The sequence below is a fragment of the Onychostoma macrolepis genome, chromosome 11, assembly GCF_012432095.1.
Source record: "Onychostoma macrolepis isolate SWU-2019 chromosome 11, ASM1243209v1, whole genome shotgun sequence".
Classification (NCBI taxonomy): Eukaryota; Metazoa; Chordata; class Actinopteri; order Cypriniformes; family Cyprinidae; genus Onychostoma; species Onychostoma macrolepis.
The window spans coordinates 26,223,316-26,243,771 of NC_081165.1; the positions used below are offsets into that span (position 1 = coordinate 26,223,316).

The 20,456-nt window shown below is 35.9% G+C and overlaps 1 protein-coding gene across 7 annotated transcripts in view; it reads right to left on the reverse strand.

Annotated features, from left to right (window-relative positions):
* slmapa (sarcolemma associated protein a) overlaps positions 1 to 20,456 on the reverse strand; it is a 69,134-nt gene that overhangs the window by 11,682 nt on the left and 36,996 nt on the right. For 4 of the 7 annotated variants that reach the window (XM_058790547.1, XM_058790545.1, XM_058790546.1 and 1 more), the window contains 13 exons: positions 18,714 to 18,750; positions 16,843 to 16,905; positions 16,040 to 16,135; positions 15,802 to 15,873; positions 15,577 to 15,717; positions 15,015 to 15,152; positions 13,994 to 14,162; positions 13,782 to 13,832; positions 11,227 to 11,289; positions 8,826 to 8,885; positions 8,606 to 8,680; positions 6,408 to 6,488; positions 5,908 to 5,967 (listed from right to left, as the gene is read on the reverse strand). In XM_058790547.1, coding sequence (XP_058646530.1) covers positions 5,908 to 5,967; positions 6,408 to 6,488; positions 8,606 to 8,680; positions 8,826 to 8,885; positions 11,227 to 11,289; positions 13,782 to 13,832; positions 13,994 to 14,162; positions 15,015 to 15,152; positions 15,577 to 15,717; positions 15,802 to 15,873; positions 16,040 to 16,135; positions 16,843 to 16,905; positions 18,714 to 18,750 — 1,106 coding nt within the window. The remainder of the gene's footprint in view (positions 1 to 5,907; positions 5,968 to 6,407; positions 6,489 to 8,605; positions 8,681 to 8,825; positions 8,886 to 11,226; positions 11,290 to 13,781; positions 13,833 to 13,993; positions 14,163 to 15,014; positions 15,153 to 15,576; positions 15,718 to 15,801; positions 15,874 to 16,039; positions 16,136 to 16,842; positions 16,906 to 18,713; positions 18,751 to 20,456) is intronic. The other 3 variants (XM_058790548.1, XM_058790549.1, XM_058790550.1) reach the window with 2 other exon arrangements.

A 20,456-nucleotide genomic window follows, 5' to 3' on the forward strand; every position in this document is an offset into this window, starting at 1 on the left:
AACTACAATAATGGCAACAATATTTTTCAATATTTAGTTACAAATACATTTAGTTTTAGATAAATGTAAAAAAACAAAAACAAAACAGTATTTGGATAGGAATAATTTGCATTGGGCTACGATTTATAAAATGTTCTAATGCTGTGCATTTAAAGTTTTCAAAATTTCACTACAATTTTGTGAACTTCTGAATTCTTGTGAAAATTTTGAAAACACAATTCATCACAGAATTTAACTATTTGAGTATTTAAATAATGTAAATGTCAAAGAATATTTATAATTATAATGTAGTAATTTTAATACCACTTCATTAAAAAATATTCAGTGTTAAATCAATGACACAATAATGATGAAATTGCTCAGAAAACACCCCCAAAAACTAGTTTTTGTACATTCACTGTAGAGATAAATTTGAATATTAAAATTGTTGTGATCAATTTCACAACGTCTTATGTAGTTTGGACCCACATCTAGTGACTTTTAGGTTATTATTTAATTGCTTTATACAAATATTGCATTTCTGGCTCTCCGAAAGCCAGGGGACTTTTGCACAGGAATGTAAATGTAAAATGCAGTTCCTAATAAACAGACTGCAGATATATAAAACAACATATCTGTGCTAAAAATGCTTCTCCTAAAAGCCCAAAGCCGCTGTGAGCGTGAGACCAATCCATCACGATGGGTCAGAACCTTGTGGCGCCACAAACAACACATTCTGTTCGACCCCATGAGCAGAAACATCAAGTACTGAAACAAGATTACCGCAAATCAAAATCAAGATGCTTGCTCAGAATCAGTTCATTATGTGAAGGAGGAAGTATTTCTGTTTGCTCAGTCCGTCAGTGAACGACTCGAGTGCAAATGCACAACATGCACGACCCGGCTTGCATCAGACAACAGAATATCCAAAATGCACTGACTTTAGACTATGGGACACAACTTGAAGCCTGATTACGCAAGTCCAGCACACACTCAGACGGCTCTAATGCAAGATCTACAAATGGGCTGTTGAGATGACCTGCACCAGGCCAAGCAAAAGAGACATTAGACAGTCTCCTGCGTTCCCTCATAAGACTTCATGCCGAGCAAGCACACATTTGCAGTTTCTCTGAGGAGCATCCAGTTGGTCTCTCATGTGGTCTTGTAACAACAGGCTTTTGGGAAACCTCCTCTGACCATAAACTGATGAACGTCCCCCTCTCTGAACACTCTACAGATGTCGGTGAAGTCATGTGCTAATTTAAGGGCTGGTAATCTGTCATGATGTCAGACGAAGGGTGTTTACTGCGGGCGAGGGAGATGCTTTCAGGCAAAATGATGTAACGAACTCGTCTACTTAGCGGTGTTTCTGAAGTTTTGCCATTTATTTAATGAGAGGGGGCATGAAGTGGTGTGTAATCTCATGCTCCTTCTTCTGTGATTTCATCAAGAGCGTCTCAAAAGGATTTTATGGCTGAGATTGAGTATCACAGCCATATAAGGTTACATGTGTTCAGATAGCTCATCATTAAGGCAATTGAATAACTCTTGCCAGACGCTTCGGTGTAGATGCAATCTAGGGGTGAAAGAGCAATTCAACAGTGCCTCCTAGTGGCACATTTTACCAAAGCTTTCTGGACAAACACATGGAACCAGTATTGTTCTCAACCAGGGGGCCATTTAAAATAATTTAATATATGACAATATAAAAACAGCTAAAAGTCAAGATGAAAACTGTCATCATAATATCATTCCAGGGTTATTAGAGTTAACTAAAAGAAGAAGAAAAAAAACAACCTTGATGGTGTTTAAATAATTTTAAGATAGGAAAAAAATTACTATAAGAACTAAAAAAACAATAGAAATATTTATAAATAAAAACAACAAAATTACCAAAATGTTAAGAACCAGGACCCTCGCGGTCTTGGGAAAACCTGGATATATTAATGAATTTTAAAAGCGAGACTTTTAGACCTGGAAAAGTCATGAAAAATGTTTTTTAAAAATCCTAAAACATGTACATTTCTAGAATGAATACAAATTTCTTATGTCAAGCTCTAAAATATCATTAAATATAATATTAATATATTATTGAGTAGAATTACTATTTTTGAGTAGAATTACTATTTGTGGGTTAAAAGTCATTTTAAAAACTTATATAAGCCATATAAATTCATTATTGAGCCTCGAAAAACATTCAGTTTGTGAATGTTATGAAATCAGAAATGTAATTATTTTTATTTCAATATGATTGAATATAATTTTAATATTTATTTGGGAAATAATATTATTAAATGGGGGAGGGGGGGGAGCAGCTCTCTCATTACAAAAGAAGTACCATAAATATATATTTTTTAAAAAGTCAAAAAAAGTCAAAAAGGTTGAGAACCACTGATTTAATGGGATGAAAAAGCAGTTAACTTTTCTTGGTTGTATTGTTTTGGCTTGGCACCCAATTTTATACAAAATTAAGGCACTTTATGCCCCATCAATGTTTTCCATAATCTTCCATAGATAACTTTCATACATTTATATAATCACTGTACATTGAGAATACAGCAACTTGACCTAGAGATGCACTACACCTACAATCCACTTATGAGCTTAGTACCGTTTTCGCACTAGAAAGTGTGATTTTCTTCCAAAACAGTAACATTGTTAGTTCTACTGGTGTTTCTATCCAGTATCTATCCAGATTTCTCCTCATCTTCAGTTTGAAACACATGCATGCTAGAATAAGCCTTCTTTAATCAAGAAGAAATAAGGTAGAGAAAAGCTCCAGCAGCACACATCCCCCTCTGGTCTTGGCCGCCTCTGAGTCTGCCTGGCACACCCTACAGTTCATCAAGTGTGCCCTCGAACAATGAGGTGCTGAAACTAGCACTTCCTGACTGATCCAAGCCAGCGCTCCTTATCTGACGTCCCGTTAAAGGACATGAGCTCAGTGCAATCACGACAGCCCACTTAGACTGAATTAAACCAAACACCAGGCGATTCTGAACAACATTTTTGTTCAATGAGAACTTGCCTAATTGGTAAAAAAAAAAAAAATCTGAAAAACATGAGAAAAAACTGGTGTGAAAATATGAGCTTGAAACAGATGAATTAGAAAAATGAACAGTGACATTCTGGACAGCCTGCACTAGAGATGCACGGTATACCGGTACTGGAAAAATACCGGTATATATTATATTTCAAACGGTACAATATCATAATTTTGCTCAATTCGGTATTTCATACGCTGCTGTTGCGAAGTGCACCTGTAGGTGGCAGTGCTTCCCAAATTGCTGCCCAACCAGTAAATGTGACAACAGAACAACGCGATGGATCAAACAGATGAAACTATCAACTCACCTGAAATTACTAAATAAAGAGAACAGTAGAAGTGAAATATGGCATTACTTTGCATACAAAACAGATGATAAAGGTGAACAAACTGACCTGTATGCACGCGTTGCTATAAATCATGTGTTGCCACAGGAGGCAACACATCAAACACTTTTAAGCATTTGTCGCTTGCTCATCCTGATCTTTTCAGAGAATTGAGAGATCGACAGGTGAGTGCATCATTCATAAATTCAGATTTAATTTGAACTTTTATTTACAACTGATCAGCGCACATACAGTTGTGATACAGTAAGCTCAAACGTGCATGTGACAAGCTAGAACCAGACGCAAGATTTGGTCACGTAATATATGCACTTGCATTTCATACAATCGAATATTAATTGAATTGAGCAAAAGTTGCGCTATATTAATTTTTGTATCAATAATATGAAGGGAATGTTTCTGCCGCGCTGCCGACCGCTAATATGAAGCAGCGGAGAGTGCGCGAGAGTGAGATTTATATTTAATGCTTTTTCTTTGGCTGAGTCTGAAATCTGAAAACAGTCTGAGAGAGAGAGAAATAATAACGTGATTATGAATATTACTTTGACTGTTAGAATAACACTTTACAATAAAGCAACATTTTTGCATTAATTGCTTTACTTCAGTTGTATTTTTTTTTTTTTCAAACCCAGTCAAAATGTAACCTATGTTCCCTGTAGGTTTTTTGTTACAGTTTGATACAAATGTATTAAGATATGAATCTGTTTTTATTATTTTAATAAAATTGTTTAATTCACTTATCTTTTGAGGCTGGTTATTTGTCACCTATGGTATCGATTTAGTATCGATACCAAGGTATTACATTCAAAATTATGGTATCGAGCCATCCCTAGCCTGCACTGAGGTTTCTGCTGTGTCATATCTCTTATTTAGGACAGATACAGAGAGAGTTGAGCAGTAAATCCAGCCAGGTCAAATGACACTAGAGTCACACGTGGCCAAACTAGAACTACACAAACACAAAGCGTCTACCAGGGGCTTTTATCTGTCCCAGCAGGTGCTTAACACCACCTTTAAAGGTGCCATATTCTACTTTAGCAACATTTTTTTTCACCTTAAGTCCACTTAGTTTTCCTCGAGGTGTCTTGGACCAAAAACACCCATAATTACATCTCAAATAACCACTTAGAGTGCATTAAGTTGCTGAATATTCAACAGGCAGTAAATATGTAAATATGGGTGGTTATATGTTAATGAACTCATGACTGTAACATCATATTGATTTCTGAATGAGCTGATTTTATGGTATAGTTTCAATAAATGGTCTTTATTTCTGGATTATTTATTCATTATGAACGTTATGTATGGCTGTATAGAACTTCAACCTCAAATCCTGTTTTAATGATATGACACTACAGATAAGCCTTAATGAAAATGGATGTGTGGGAGACAAATGTCCTGCTGTCTGGTGTGACTCAGCAGTGTGAGAGTAGATGAATGATCTGGATATTTTCAGCCTGAGCGGGTGAGAGTCACCACTGAGCTGATGACATCTGAGATGAACCACATGAGAAGGGGGCGAATGCCCTCGATCCAGCGGAGCCACTATGACAACTAGAAAACAAACTACCAGTAGAGATCAGTGCCATTTCAGCTCATGTCACTGTAGTGTCTATTTCATCGCCATTCATTCATGCAACTGCTGCTCGAACCGGTTTTTTAAAACCTTTTCTAGGAGACAATGACTTTCTGCCTGTCTATGACTGTTTTTTTGTTATTTTTTTGGTGCTTTGTGCAAAGCCCAAGTTTGAGCAATATTCTTAGTAGCATTCAAAATCCAATCAAATTAAAGGGACAATCCAGTAAAAGATAAAACTGTCATCATTTACTCATCCTCATGTGCTTCCAAATATGAATTTCCACAAAATATGATATTTTGAGGGGGCCCCATTGAAAAAAATATATTAGTTTTGTGTCCCATAAAAGAGAGTCAGTCATACAGATTTTAGAACAACATTAAAGTAAATAATTAAATGATTACAGATTTCTCAGTTTTGGGTGGAATATCTGTTTAAAGTTATTCTGAAAGTTTTAAAATGTAACACTAAACACTGAATTCCGGAGAAACTAAAAAGTGATACATTGTATTAGTTGAAAGCAACCCTTCTTCTGACTGACAGACATCTAAGCGGCAGCTGTACGTGACTTTGTGAAAGCACTCAGTGTCTAATTGGGCTGTAATTGGTTTACATTCCAGACTGTACTCCGGTGGAACATTAAATGGGGCGAGGGGAAAGATCTGAGGGAGGGAGATAAACCAGGATGATGCTGAGACACCTGCCAGGATGACACCTTTGCGTCCCACCGCTGTCACCTCCAGCAGATGCAGACCATATATAGTCAGATTGGGGAATAACACACCCTGTTAAGCTGCACAGTTGTGCCGCATGCCAGTCCCCTGAGCTCTAATGAGTGCAGATAAAGAGGGTGACTAACATTTCAGGCCAGCCAAATCACACAAACACACCCACATCAGCACTGGCGCTTCAGACAGGGAAGCTGAAAAAAAACTTCCACACAAAAGAATGGAGGGATTACCTTTCAGAAGAGAAACCCTGTTCTGGGGCTCGTTCAGTTCTTGTTCATCCATTTGTCCGTCTGAAATGAGAGGATGAAAGAAAGAAAGAATATTAAAGGGAAGGAACAACAAAAAATTAAAACGAAGGAAAGAAAGAATAAAAATATGAATAAATTAAAAGGCAAGAACAGAAAGAAAGAAAAAGAGAAAGAAAGAAATGGAAAAGAAAATAAATTAAAATAAAAGGGGAAGAAAAAATAAATTGAAGGAAAGAAAGAAAAATTGAAGAGAAAAATTAAAAATCAAGGAAAGACAGATCAAACAAAAAAACATGAATAAAAGACAATAAAATAAATCAGAATATGTTTACATAAGCTATAAGTTATAAGATAAATATATAGTTAAGTTTTTCATATAACATTTATTATATTTGGGGAAAAAAGTAGGATGCATCAATGAAAGCTGTAGTAACCAAAACACAGCAATTCATACATTATAAATGTGTCCATGCTTCACGTACCTGACGTGTCGTCACTGCTTTTGTCCTTGCTGGGGCTCAGAGTATCTGACATATCGCACTCTTTAGCGTCTATTTGGTTTTCTATGGAGGCAGAGCGGAAGAGACCACTTAGAGGAGAGGGGGGACACAATCATAACTCAAAACAACATTAAAATAACTATAATCATATAGCCATCACAACTTTTACCAGGCTCTCTGCTTCAGTATCTATATCCAAACAGGAGTGTGTTTGATGGCTGTTTATATTTTAATCACAATTACTCTTGATCTTCAATAGCAGGCAGTGAATGAGTCCCCTGTAGTTCATCCTCTCTGGCTGGTGGTAGTTATTGCCCACACATGGTCATTTGAGTGACCTGGGCTTCCAATGGGACATACAGTCACATGCTAAACTAGTTGCAGATTTAGTTTTGCGCTGCTGTAGTATCCACGTGGACTAAAAAGAGTTATAAGTGGGGTTTGAACAGGAGGTGGTGACGCCGGTCTAAAGAAAACTCCTGGCAACATGTTCACGCATCATCGGATATGCATGAACAGCACCTCAAATTTTCAGTATCTTTGATGAAAGTTGTAATGTCAATAAAAAAAAATCACTATCAGCCAATGCTGTCTAGATATTTTAATTCCTCTCAGACATCAGGCCAAACATTGCACATTTAAATCAATGTATGACCTGAAAAACCACCCATCCTGCTGTTACATCACATGATAGATCTTCTGAACTCAGTGTTCCATGAATAAGCACAGTGTAGCGAACGAACGAACAGTGACTCAGTGGGACTGAATGGATGAAAACTAAAGGATGTCGTCATAAGTAATGGTTGACCGGTGAATTATGGTCTAATCTGTGTGGCCGTAATCTCTTTGCATAGCTCCACATTGCTCTTCACACAGAGGAGCTTTCATAAGGTTATAACCACGTTCTGAGTGAATTAACTCTTTTTCTGCTCAGATTGTAGGATTTAAACATTTAAAAATTTAAACAAAAAAGTTACAACAAATAGCTTTGGTTATTTTTATCTATCATCATCATTATTATTATTATTATTATTATTATTAGGCTGAAAAGATTAAATTTTTTTTTTTAAAGTTAAAAAAAATAAAAAGTTACAACAAATAGTTTGTTTTAAACCTATTATTATTATTATTAGGCAGAATGAGCAGGAAGATTTTAAATTATAAACAAGTTTACAAAAAATGTTTTAAACTTTATTATTATTATTACTCTTATTATTATTATTACTATTATGCAGAATGATGCAAACATTCTAAAATGTAAATAAAAAAAATGACAACAAATAGGTAACTTTTTTTTAACCAATTATTATTATTATTATTATTATTACATAATAGATTTAAACATTTAAAATGTAAATGAAAAAGTTACAACAAATAGCTTTTGTGATTTTTAATATTAATATAATTATTATTAGGCTGAATGTATATAAACATTTAAAACAAAATAAACAAAAAAGTTGCAACAAATTGTTTTTATTATGCAAAATTAATTTAAACATTTTTAAGCATAAACAATACTTTTACTACAAACATCTTTTTTTTGTAGTTTTTTTACCTATTATGATGATTATTATTAAGATCAATGATTTTATACATTTTAAAGCACAAACGAGAAGGTTCCAACAAATAATTTGGTTTTTATCTATTATTATTATTAGGCTCTACTGATTTAAACTCTTTTAAATGTAAATGAAATTCACAACAAGTAGTATACCAACTATTATTTTAATAATAATAATAATAATAATAATAATAGACAGATAGCTAAAACTTCACTGATGACGATGATGATGATCTTATTAGAGCTCGTTACAGTAATGACCCTGACCTGGTCATGCTCTTTGAGGGTGCTAAAAATAACCATAATGCTCATTCCTGCCACCCAGAGAGCGCAGTTGTTTAATTTGGTTTTAAATAGAGGTCGGGGTGAAACCATGTGCCTCTATTGCCATCTGATTGCATCATACCAGTGTGATGTTCAATATAACCAAGCTTAATCTATTAAGAAACAGATTTGATGAAACTTTGATGAAAGTGACAGAAATTATTATTATCTGTGTCCTGTTGCTGTCATTCTGTTGCACTGTGGAGCTTCTGTCACTATAACAAATTCATTGTATGTGTAAACATACCAGGCCAATAAAGCTCATTTTGATTCTGATTCAGAAATGTGATGATACCTTTAAGCCTGTCTGGACTGGCCAAGCTGTTGTCCACTGTCGTCTGGTTATTCTGAAGATGCGCATCAATGACTTCTATGGAATAAAACAGAAAAACACGTCAGGTCTCTGCTCCGTTCTCGAGTCCACGAATGGATCACCTCAAATGAACCTCAAAAGTGTGAAAACAGCCTTAGTGTCTTTCCAAATCAATCGATAAAAACACAATCTGTGCTCTTACCGTCAAAGTTGGACAGCTTGTTAATGGATGAGTCCACCGCTTCCTTCAGCTGCCTCACCGCTGGTTAAAAAAAAAAAAGAAAAAGCATTTCAGTATATCTGTCTTCATGCTCACTAAACCAAACCTGGTGCATCTATTAAATATTTAGCATTAAATATCACATCTCAGTCATTACATGACACTGATGCAGGCCAACTGAATACAGCATCAGCAGCAACAAAACTGCATTTGTAGTTTTTTCCATACATACAGAACAAAGCAAAAACGACACATGAAAAGCATCAGTGGAAACTCATAGACTTCAGAACGCATGCTGGTGAGAGTGAAAATCCCCGGGAACAGAGAAAATCCAAGTCAGCTGGAGGTGAAGTGAGAACAGACGGCATGCAAGTGTGTTTTCGTTAAGAATCCGTGTCAAGTTTGGAAAAGGATATTCACTTATGTATTGAGAGACTATACAGATCTCAGGGAAAGCTTATGATCTGATCACCACATACAGATTTCAGATTATACAACAGATCCTGAGAGCCTCTCCGTTCTGCAATATAATGTAATGTATTTACATATATCATGGTGTGTTGAACTTTATTGCTTAAAGGTGCTGTATGTAGGGTTTTGACTCTACTAAAGCATAAAAATACCATAATATGTTTGCAGATATTTAACATGCTAAGTTAACATACTTGTTTATCTGAAAAACAATGCTACAGTCAGTTATTATCCTTTGAAAATGTGCATTCCGGCCCAGAATGTCTGTGTTTGTTATGGTTTGTGAAACCCGCCCACTGTCAGTTTACCCAATTGTATTTTGGCACCCCGGGTTGCCAGTTGTTGGAAAACACCGCACATTTAATTTCATTCATTGTAATGTGCGCTCGTTTCTGTTGGTGTCGTTAATCTGGCAACCTGCGTGTGCATTAAGTCTGAGGAGGAGGGGCCGGGTGAAAAAAAACAGGTCTCCAATATTTAGAATTTGGACTGCAATACCTAGTAGTCAATCCTACATACAGCACCTTTGAATAAATAAAACAGCAACTTAACTTTCCAAGTTTGCTCAAGGACTAACTTTAACTGAAATACAAATCAAAGTACACGCCAAACAATGTTTTAATCATTGCAAGCTGAATGAAAGTCAGAAAAAAGCCAACATTTCACCAGATCTGGAACGAGGTGCTTAAAAAACTACTGTCAAATACACAGTCAACACCAAAACACATTTTAGCTTCCAAATGACAAAATCGCTTGATAAAACAAAACAACAGCCAATGATATTTCTGTGAAATTAAAGTACTTGGATTTTTTTTAGAACAATTTATTATTATATTATGTATGTCTGTTGTGAATATGCATTTTTATTAAGAAGTCATCTGAACAATCAATGAGTTTGTTGATCCTAACGAATAAATAATATTTAATAACTAATGTTTCTCGCTTTAAAATGATTTTTGAACTCAATAGTGGTTCTGAAATAATTTACTGAGTCTGATTCAAACCCACTTTTGAATTTAACACTGATTTGTAAATCTTTCTGAAGTAAAAAGAACCATTTCTTAAGGGAAATTTGTTGCTTGTTGAATCTACAACACAATAGAAAGATTCAGGAACCACTAGCATGCATTCTAAAAATGAGATTTGCTAAGATAATATTTGATGAACTACATGAGGAAAAAAAATTCTCTAGTAGGACAATAGACTTTAAATTGATTGCAAATGCGAAAAAAAAAAAAAAAAGTAAGTCTGAAACTGATATAGCCCTGCATTTTGAAACAAACCAAAAAAGGCCTAATGTGACCTAATTTGATGATGCTGAGTTCAAAAATATCAATAAAAACCATCACATTCAAATAGCAATAAAGCTTTTTCTAATTAATTTAAAATTATCCATTTATCAAAATAAAAGCAGCAGTCAAATGTCAAAAGTTTTAATGAAAAGAAGTATTCAAAACATGTCATTTGAACACAAAGAGTGGACAAATGGAAACCAGCATTAGAAATAAAATAACATCTGCCGAATTAATACATGTGAAAACTGGCTGAGAATTGAACAAATATTTGTAATCTGGCTCAGAGGAAGACAGGAACCATGTCTTTACAGCGTTTTTCTGCTGATTAAGGGACAATACAAGACAACTTCACCTTACTAATGCTTCTCAAAAATAAAAATTCTACAAATTTTGTGAAAAACTGATGTGCTTGAATAAAACAGCCACTATTTTTGAAATCAGCACCTCAATATTAGTAAGAAACAAGCATATTGAGCAAATGTGATGCAGGGCGGTGCTTAAGTTCATATCCCTGTAAACACCTTCCTCACTTTACAGAGTAAAACCTGCTTTGATGCTCATAAGATGGTTCATTAGTACGGCTGAGGAAGACGTTGGAAAGAATGCGGTGTACTCACATTGACACTCAATGTACTGTTGGATTAAAGTGCAGTCTCCTCCACTCTTTAAATGAAAGTGGTCTACCAAAGAAAGAAAAACCCTCCATTAAATGAACAGCAAATGGAAGAAATCCCACATCGAGGGGCATCAGATGATATTAAAACAGAAGCCAGATTTACAGGATACAACATGAGACGCAACCAAACAGAGATGCAGAGGGCAGGACAAGGACACAGACGGGAGACTGCAGCTATTCATGGACCTGCGCCTCACTGCCCTGAAGAGACTGACTGACACCTGTCATTCACCTGTCACCTCAGGGACAGACACTGCGACATGGAGGTCTGGTACTGATAAATCAAGGGTCATGTTTTAGCAGATGATTCCTCCTCTTTTAAGTTTCGTAAATACTGAATTTGGCTGGGAATCTACAAAATAAAATCCTCAAAATTAAAGCTCTCTCATTTTAACGCTTCAAAATCAAAGAAATTGAGACAGCTATACATATTATCAATGCAATATTATAGTTATACTGTAAAATAAAATGATGGTTATATTAATTTTCTTGAATACTTGCTTTTTTTTTTTATTTACAGTGAAATCGTATTTCAATAGTAATACTTCTAATTTTAAAATTACAATTTCATGGCCAAATTTTGCATTCCCACAAACAAGCACAGCAAACCTGAAACTCATTACAGAAATAAAAAATAAAAATAATTAATAGAAAATTTAAAAATTAAATTGCATATAAAAAAAATAATAATAAAACAATGTTTTTGTAAATGATTCCATTTCAAAAGTTACAGAAATACTGAAGCTGTCTGGAAATCTTCAAAATAAAATCTTCAAAATAATCTTAATCTTATCACTTGAAAAAGAAATGAAAAAATGGCATAAATATTAGTATTGTAATTTTGAAGTCTGTAAAATAAAATTACAGCCTTTATTTGGTTAATTGTTGTATTGTTCGTTTTTAATACATGATTTTTAATTTACAGTGGAATAGCATTATGATAGCAATATTTCTATTGTTTTATATTGATTTTTATTTATTTTAGAATCATATATATATATATATATATATATATATATATATATATATATATATATATATATATATATATATATATATATATATATATATATTTATTTATTTATTTTTTTTTTTTTTTTTTTTGCAAACTGTGAAGCCCTACAAACAAGCACATAAAACCAAAAACTAACTAAAATAAATCATTTCAAATCGTAATCACATTTTTTTTTTTCATCAAAAAAATCCCAATTACATTATCCCCCAAATCGTGCAGCCCTATAATCTTCTATAGTTTCCCATCTGGCTGCCCTATTATAAAAGCTTTAAGTCTGTTTCCTGTACTCTTAACAGCAAAATGACTAGTTGTGTAATGACGTGCACATCACTCGTGGTTTAACAACCAAACATTTTGATGCCAAATGACAGCATCTTTGAAGTTTTCAGTCACTTTCAGCTTTGCACAGGCTGATGTTCTCAACAAAGGTCTTATTGAAGCAAAAACCCCATGTTATGCCATCCTAATCATTCCTGAGATCAGTATATTTCATGGAAATGAAGGATAAAGGGACAGTTCAGTGAGCGAAATGTCTCTGCCAAGAGGTTTGTGGTCTATGGTGCACCACATCAGTAGTTTCATTTGTCTCTCATATTATTGCCAGAGAATATAGTACTAGAAATCAGTTCAGGAATATAAATAACCAAGCGATTCTTGGGCTCCGTTTCAAACCCTAGTGACTTACTGTGAACTAACTACATAGACACCAGGGGTGCCCAATCTTCCAGCAGAGTTTAGTGCTAGCCAGTGTTGCCAATTCCGTGGTTTTCCAGCGGAACTGGGCTACTTTAACACTGTTGCCGTGGGTTGTTTTCACGTCCACGGGCTGAAGCAACCCCAATAACATGATATTAAGCCCCTGCAATGCGAATTTTACCAGGGGAACCTCGCCAAAAACGTGTATTTTACTCCCCGGAACGCATTTTTTTTTTTTTACTTGGGAAACCCCCTCGAAATGCCACTGGGCTATTTTTGGGCTAGTTTTGAGTACCAATTGGGCGCGTTTTGTTGTGAAAACCTGGCAACCCTGGTGCCAGCCCTAATTAAACACTGACTAAATTATATTAATAATATCAATAATTAGCAATGTGGCACATTAAAATGGGCCCTCCTTGAACATTCAGAACCGTATTATCAAGCAAGAAGCCTAGAATAAATAACTAAACAGGCCAACCAGTTCAGATTGTTTAAACTACCTTCCTTCTGTACTGAGAAATAAATTAACTTGGCAAGAAATGGCCAAATGAGGGGGAGGAAGTCTTAAACTGTATACAGAGGTGTAGACTTGAACACACATGCTCAATGCAAAAGTTCAAGGCCTTCAAGACAGAACGGAAGCAAAGCCGGACAGACAGAAAGAAAGAGGGACAGAACGAAAAATGAAAAACGGGCAACCAAAGGCGAGCTCCCATGCTGAATTAGTCAAGGAGGTGATGCAAGGTTAGCAGCACACTAGCAGACGAATGCATTCTCCAACTCACCTAAACTGTTGTTTTCCTTTATGCTTTTCTCCTGCAGCTGTTCTAACCGAACTGGAAAACGACAACGAGAAGATTTGGGATGACCAAAAATAAAAACAAGAACTCTATACTGACAGATGCTCCTCCTCAACCTGTTTCATCTATTTAGGTACCGTGATAAGGGAGTGCACCGTTCTCAACCGAGAGAAATATTGCATGCTTGTGCGTTTTACCTTGCAGGGCTGTTAGTCTCTCATTCGTGAAGTCGTTGTCCGCCTGCAGAGCTTCGATTCGAGCTTGAAGCGCCTGTTCTTTCTCCTCCATCTCTTCAATCTTGAGCTGTAGCTCTTTCTTCTCATTCTGGCCTTTTTGAGTGAGCTCCTCATGTTTGCCCTCTGCCAACTGAACAGAAACGTTAAGACATGTAAAGGAATAGTTAGCCCAAAAATGAACTTTACTCAAACTCAGGCCACTTATTATGTAGGTAAGTTTGCTTCATCAGATCTGGAGAAATGTAGCATTGCATCACTTGCTCAGCAATGTATCCTCTGCAGTGAATGGGTGCCGTCAGAATGAGAGTCCAAACAGCTGATAAAAACATCACAATAATCCACAAGTAATCCACACCACTCCAATTCATCAGTTAACATCGTGTGAAGTGAAAGACATCTTGTAACGTCCAGAGGAACGTCCTGTTGTCATTTCACATCAAAATCCACAAACATATTTGCTTAAGATCTGGTGCTGGTTGAGGAGAGACCCCCCCCCCCTACATAATTGTAAAGTGCTTTGCGTGTACAGCAATACACAATAAAGCGCTATATAAATGCTTAATTCATTCACAAGAGCTGTTTTGGCTTGCAAACAGTGCATGATCTGTGCAGATTTCTCTTCTGATTCAGACCAGACCACTTTTTCACTGGAGGAAGCGTTATCATGGATTATGGACTTGTATTTTAGCCAGACACAATAGCTGTCTTAAATGTTTCTTACAAACACATGCTTTTGGCTTCTCAAGACATTAATTGATGAACTGGAGTGGTGTGGATTAATTGTGGATTATTGTGATGTTTTTATCAGCTCATTCTGACGGCACCCATTCACTGCAGAGGATCCATTGCTGAGCAAGTGATGGAATGCTACATTTCTCCAAATCTGATGAAGAAACAAACTCATCTTAGATGGCCTGAGGATGAGCACATTTTCAAAAACATCTTCATTATGGGTGCGTCAGTGGGTGAACGTCAGACATGCCTTGATCTTTTCGGTGAGATCCTTGATTTCATTGACGGCTCCGTTGTATTTGTTGGCGAGTTCTCTGAGCTCCTCCTGTGTGTGTTCGTTCATCTCTCTCAGGTGTGTGCACTCATCCTCTGTGTTACTCAAACTCCTCTGCAATACAAAAACAAATCAATTGAAACAAACACAACAGAAAACATGTAATGGATATAACTGCTATGATGCATTACATCTAAATCCTCCTTTACCATGGTAAAATCTATATGCATAGAGTCTAATTCCATATTGCTTTTTCTTGAGCAGCAAAATCAGCATATTAGAAAGATTTCTGAAGGATCATGTGACACTGAAGACTGGAGATGCTGAAATGATGCTGAAAATTCAGCACTGCACCACAGGAATAAATTAGATATCAAAATATATTCAAATAGCAAAACAGCTTTTTTAAACTCTAGCAATGTTTCAGAATATTACTGTTATATTTAATTAGGTAATGCAGCACGCATATATAAACATATAGCTCTTTAGAATAGCTCTTTTATTTGGGCATGAATTAACGATTTTGATGTGTTTTTACCTCCACCTCCGACAGCTTCCTGACCACCTCGATCTTCTCCTGAAGGACCCGCCTCAGGGACTCTTTGGCTGTCGTCTCGTAATTGTGTTTGTCCTCTGTTAAGGCTACAAGCTCCTTTCGGATACCGTCTTCTGTTTGGTTCTGAGGAAACAATGTGCTTTGGTGAAATGGGAACTATATTCTGTGAGCACACGTCCAAATACTCAAAGCAAACATGGGCCTTACTTTTGAATATGCTTGCAACTGATTCCCCATCACCTCCAATCTAGAGAGTAACCGGTCTTCATCAATTAAAGCCTGGAAAGACACACAAACAGACCTTGATATGATGACAAACAGAAGTCTAGTGGAACAAACAGTCATAATTGTAACATATTCTGAGCACTACTAAACATGCCTATAAACAGCCATCTGTATTGAATAATTAATAATGGTCTCTCTTTAATTGCGATGTGTGATGTACCTGCCAGCTGCTCTCTGATGCTTCCTGTGTGCTGGCCAGCAGCCTCTGTAAAGTGGCCAACTTCTGCTCCAGCATCTGCTCTCTGTGTAAGGCCTCCTGAAGGACACAAACACACCAATATCATCAGATTTCTAATATGTATACTATTCGAAATATATATATTTTTAAACAAAAGTAAACTTTTAATCAGCAAGGGCGTATTAAATTGAGCAAAAGTGACAGTAAAGATTATAATATTGTTACAAAAAAATACTATTTTTAAAAATGCTGTTCTATTATTCAATCCTGAAAAAGATTTTCCCCCAAAAATGAATGATTAAATACATTAAATAAAATGAGCAAATCAGCATATTAGAATGATTTCTGAAGAATCACTGAAGACTGAAGTAATGGCCGCTGAAAATTCAGCCTTGCGTCACAGGAATAATTAATATTTTAAGATATATTCAAATATAAAACAGCTATTTTAAATTGTAATATTTCAAAATTTGACAGTTTTTCCAGTATATTTCATCAAATAAATGCACCGTTTGTGAGCATTAGAGACAGTAACATACTGAATTATCACTATATATACACTATAAAATACAATACATATTGCATATATAATATTATAACACATATTATATATAGTATATAATGTCATATTTATATACTACATAAATAAATATTAAGTAATACAATTAATCCCTATAGACAATTATACGGTTCATTGAATAGACAAATATCTCAACTTGCAAAATCTTTGCATTTGGACTCTTAATGTCTTTAGATGGCCAGTAGAGGTCAGTGTTGCTCCATACCTGCAGGTACTGGGAGAGCTGAAACAGTTCCTGAGAATACATACTGGGTGTATTTGCGGACACCTGCACGACAAAGAAAAAACACAGTGAAAAAGAGAAATCTCTGCACACAGTGTATCCATCTCACAATCGCAGATCTGCATGCCTCAAAACATTTTGAATCTACTGGGCATCTTTTCACATGCTGTCCTTGATACATCTGAATAAGCAGCACAGTTAAAGCGGTTTTCAGTCTCACCAAAAGAAACCTCTGAAAAGGAGAAAACTGTCAAATAACCTTGGATGATTCCAGTCTAAGTCAATAGGGGCCTTGTTCCTCATATGCAGCTCTTAAATTGAATTGCCTCATTCCTAGCAGTTGTAACCACAATGATCCAAATAATGAAATCGTGACTTAAGTTTAGATAGATTTATTGAATCCACATGAGCAGACGCTCCCACAGCAGAGAAGGCAGAAGGAGTATTTTTATATTGACAGCGTCAGATGCTGCGGTCAGATATAGAAGCGCTATATGCATCTGGAAACAGACGTGACATTGACAGATCTGCATTCATGGGGTTTAAGGGGGAAGCCAGGCCAGTCCATCCACACCGCCTTCATTAGAACAGACAGAGACTCTGAGAGCGCAGATGTAATGATTAACACGTGCATGTTCTTGTCATCATCACAGATGCAGATGATGTCATCACTCTGCAGAATGATGTCATCCGCCAATTGTTTTTCCTAATCCATCTGCCAGAGTTCAAACCTCTGGCCGAATTCAATACAGACTTGCCTAAACATTCACTCATTATTACTTCACTTTAAGGTTCCTACATTTAAAAACGGCTGCAGCAGAGTCGCAACTTCTTGTTTTCTATAGCGCAAGGTGTGAGTAATATTAGTTGAAAACAAACTATTTTTGTTGTTCGACTGAAATGAATAATTTTTTTTTTTTTTTTCCAAAAGACTAGAGTAATGTCTGCTGAAAATTAAACTTTGCCATCAGGAATAATCTACTGATTATTAATAGTATCAAGGTGAGTTTGAATATTATATATAATATATTATATTATATATATATATATATATCAGCATATCAAGGCCAGTTCACCGAATCACTGCCTCCTCCAGATGCAACACCTTTCTTTTTAATTGAAATTAATTTTAATGTATTTTTTCTTAATTAAATGCAGCCTTGGTGAACATTTTCCCGGCCTGAACATTTTAATTGGTAATGTACTTCAAACAACCTTACCTTAAACAAATCACTTTAGTAATGCACTAAATTACGTAATACAGACAGTATGTGAATTAGGAGTCAGGCGTGTCTGGTGTTGCTGAGAACTGATCAACACTGTGTCAGTAAAAGCATTTGACTCTAGATGCACCAAAAGCACCGAATGACCAATGCTATTATATTCCTGTTTAAACACTAACACGATTAAGCATGAGTACACGTTTAAAACTTCTAAAGAAAGACACCTCTGTTCTGGGAATGAATCGCCACACAACCCAATTGTTCCCTGTTAAAGCTCCACAGAGGCATCCCACACAGAGGATGGCATGAGAGGATAACTGGATTATCTAACTTCATCTGGACCACCTCCAGGATTGTTCACAAATACACCATATAACAGCCTGACGGAGAGCCGCATGCCAACCTCAGATAGCAGCACGTAATCCGAGGTGTCGATTCAAAGCTAGGACTTGGAAATCAATGGCATTCATAAGACAGCTGCTTTGAGACAACATGGCAAAGCTGCATGTTGTTTGATATCCAAAAAACAGGAACATAATGAACTGGAAAACATTCATTCATGAGCAATGTTTAATTTGGAAAAAACAAGCTCATATATCATGCATGAAAAAGGCAGTCGTGAGCGCTTACCTTATCAATAGCCAGTGGCAGTGGTGCTGGAACAACGCTGGAAGAGAAAGAGAGATTGTTAATGGTTGATGGAGAGATCGGGACGGATCTCCTGACACTACTCATGAGCAAAGTTAGCAGCAAATATTTGCTAGCAGACTCACTCAAGCGATTCAACTTTGCACTGTTAATCTTTTACAATACTGCCCTTTTATAACTCCAAACTATTAGCACACCACATGAGAGATGAGGCTTTGTGATACAGGTCGTTTCATTTACCTTTTTGCTTTTAACATTAAAACCTCTTAAAACTCACAGATGTACTCAAACAGTGAACAGTGTTTTTTGTTTTTATTTGTTTTTGTTTTTTTAATCTATTTTGTATCTATTAGTGTATATTAACATTTTGAATTCATTTAAATTTTTATATTTTCTGTTTTGATTTTAATTTGAGGTAAAGTCTTTAAATTTTTATTAGTTTTTTTAGTATTTTCATTTCAATTTTAATTCTAAATGAAATAGTCTCATTAATATGAAGTTATCATCAATATTTTAAATGAGATTTTAAATTATAATTATATTTATATTATACAATATATTAAATAAGTATAATAGTTTAAGATATATACAGGTGCATCTCAATAAATTAGAATGTTGTGGAAAAGTTCATTTATTTCAGTAATTCAACTCAAATTGTGAAACTCGTGTATTAAATAAATTCAATGCACACAGACTGAAGTAGTTTAAGTCTTTGGTTCTTTGAATTGTGATGATTTTGGTCCACATTTAACAAAAACCCACCAATTCACTATCTCAACAAATTAGAATATGGTGACATGCCAATCAGCTAATCAACTCAAAACACCTGCAAAGGTTTCCTGAGCCTTCAAAATGGTCTCTCAGTTTGGTTCACTAGGCTACACAATCATGGGGAAGACTGCTGATCTGACAGTTGTCCAGAAGACAATCATTGACACCCTTCACAAGGAGGGTAAGCCACAAACATTCATTACCAAAGAAGCTGGCTGTTCACAGAGTGCTGTATCCAAGCATGTTAACAGAAAGTTGAGTGGAAGGAAAAAGTGTGGAAGAAAAAGATGCACAACCAACCGAGAGAACCGCAGCCTTATGAGGATTGTCAAGCAAAATCGATTCAAGAACTTAGGTGAACTTCACAAGGAATGGACTGAGGCTGGGGTCAAGGCATCAAGAGCCACCACACACAGACGTGTCAAGGAATTTGGCTACAGTTGTCGTATTCCTCTTGTTAAGCCACTCCTGAACCACAGACAACGTCAGAGGCGTCTTACCTGGGCTAATGAGAAGAACTGGACTGTTGCCCAGTGGTCCAAAGTCCTCTTTTCAGATGAGAGCAAGTTTTGTATTTCATTTGGAAACCAAGGTCCTAGAGTCTGGAGGAAGGGTGGAGAAGCTCATAGCCCAAGTTGCTTCAAGTCCAGTGTTACGTTTCCACAGTCTGTGATGATTTGGGGTGCAATGTCATCTGCTGGTGTTGGTCCATTGTGTTTTGAAAACCAAAGTCACTGCACCCATTTACCAAGAAATTTTGGAGCACTTCATGCTTCCTTCTGCTGACCAGCTTTTTAAAGATGCTGATTTCATTTTCCAGCAGGATTTGGCACCTGCCTGCTTGACTGGCCAGCAAACTCACCAGACCTGAACCCCTTAGAGAATCTAGGCCAACAATTCACTAAAAATGTTTTTTTTTATTGGTCTTATGAAATATTCTAATTTGTTGAGATA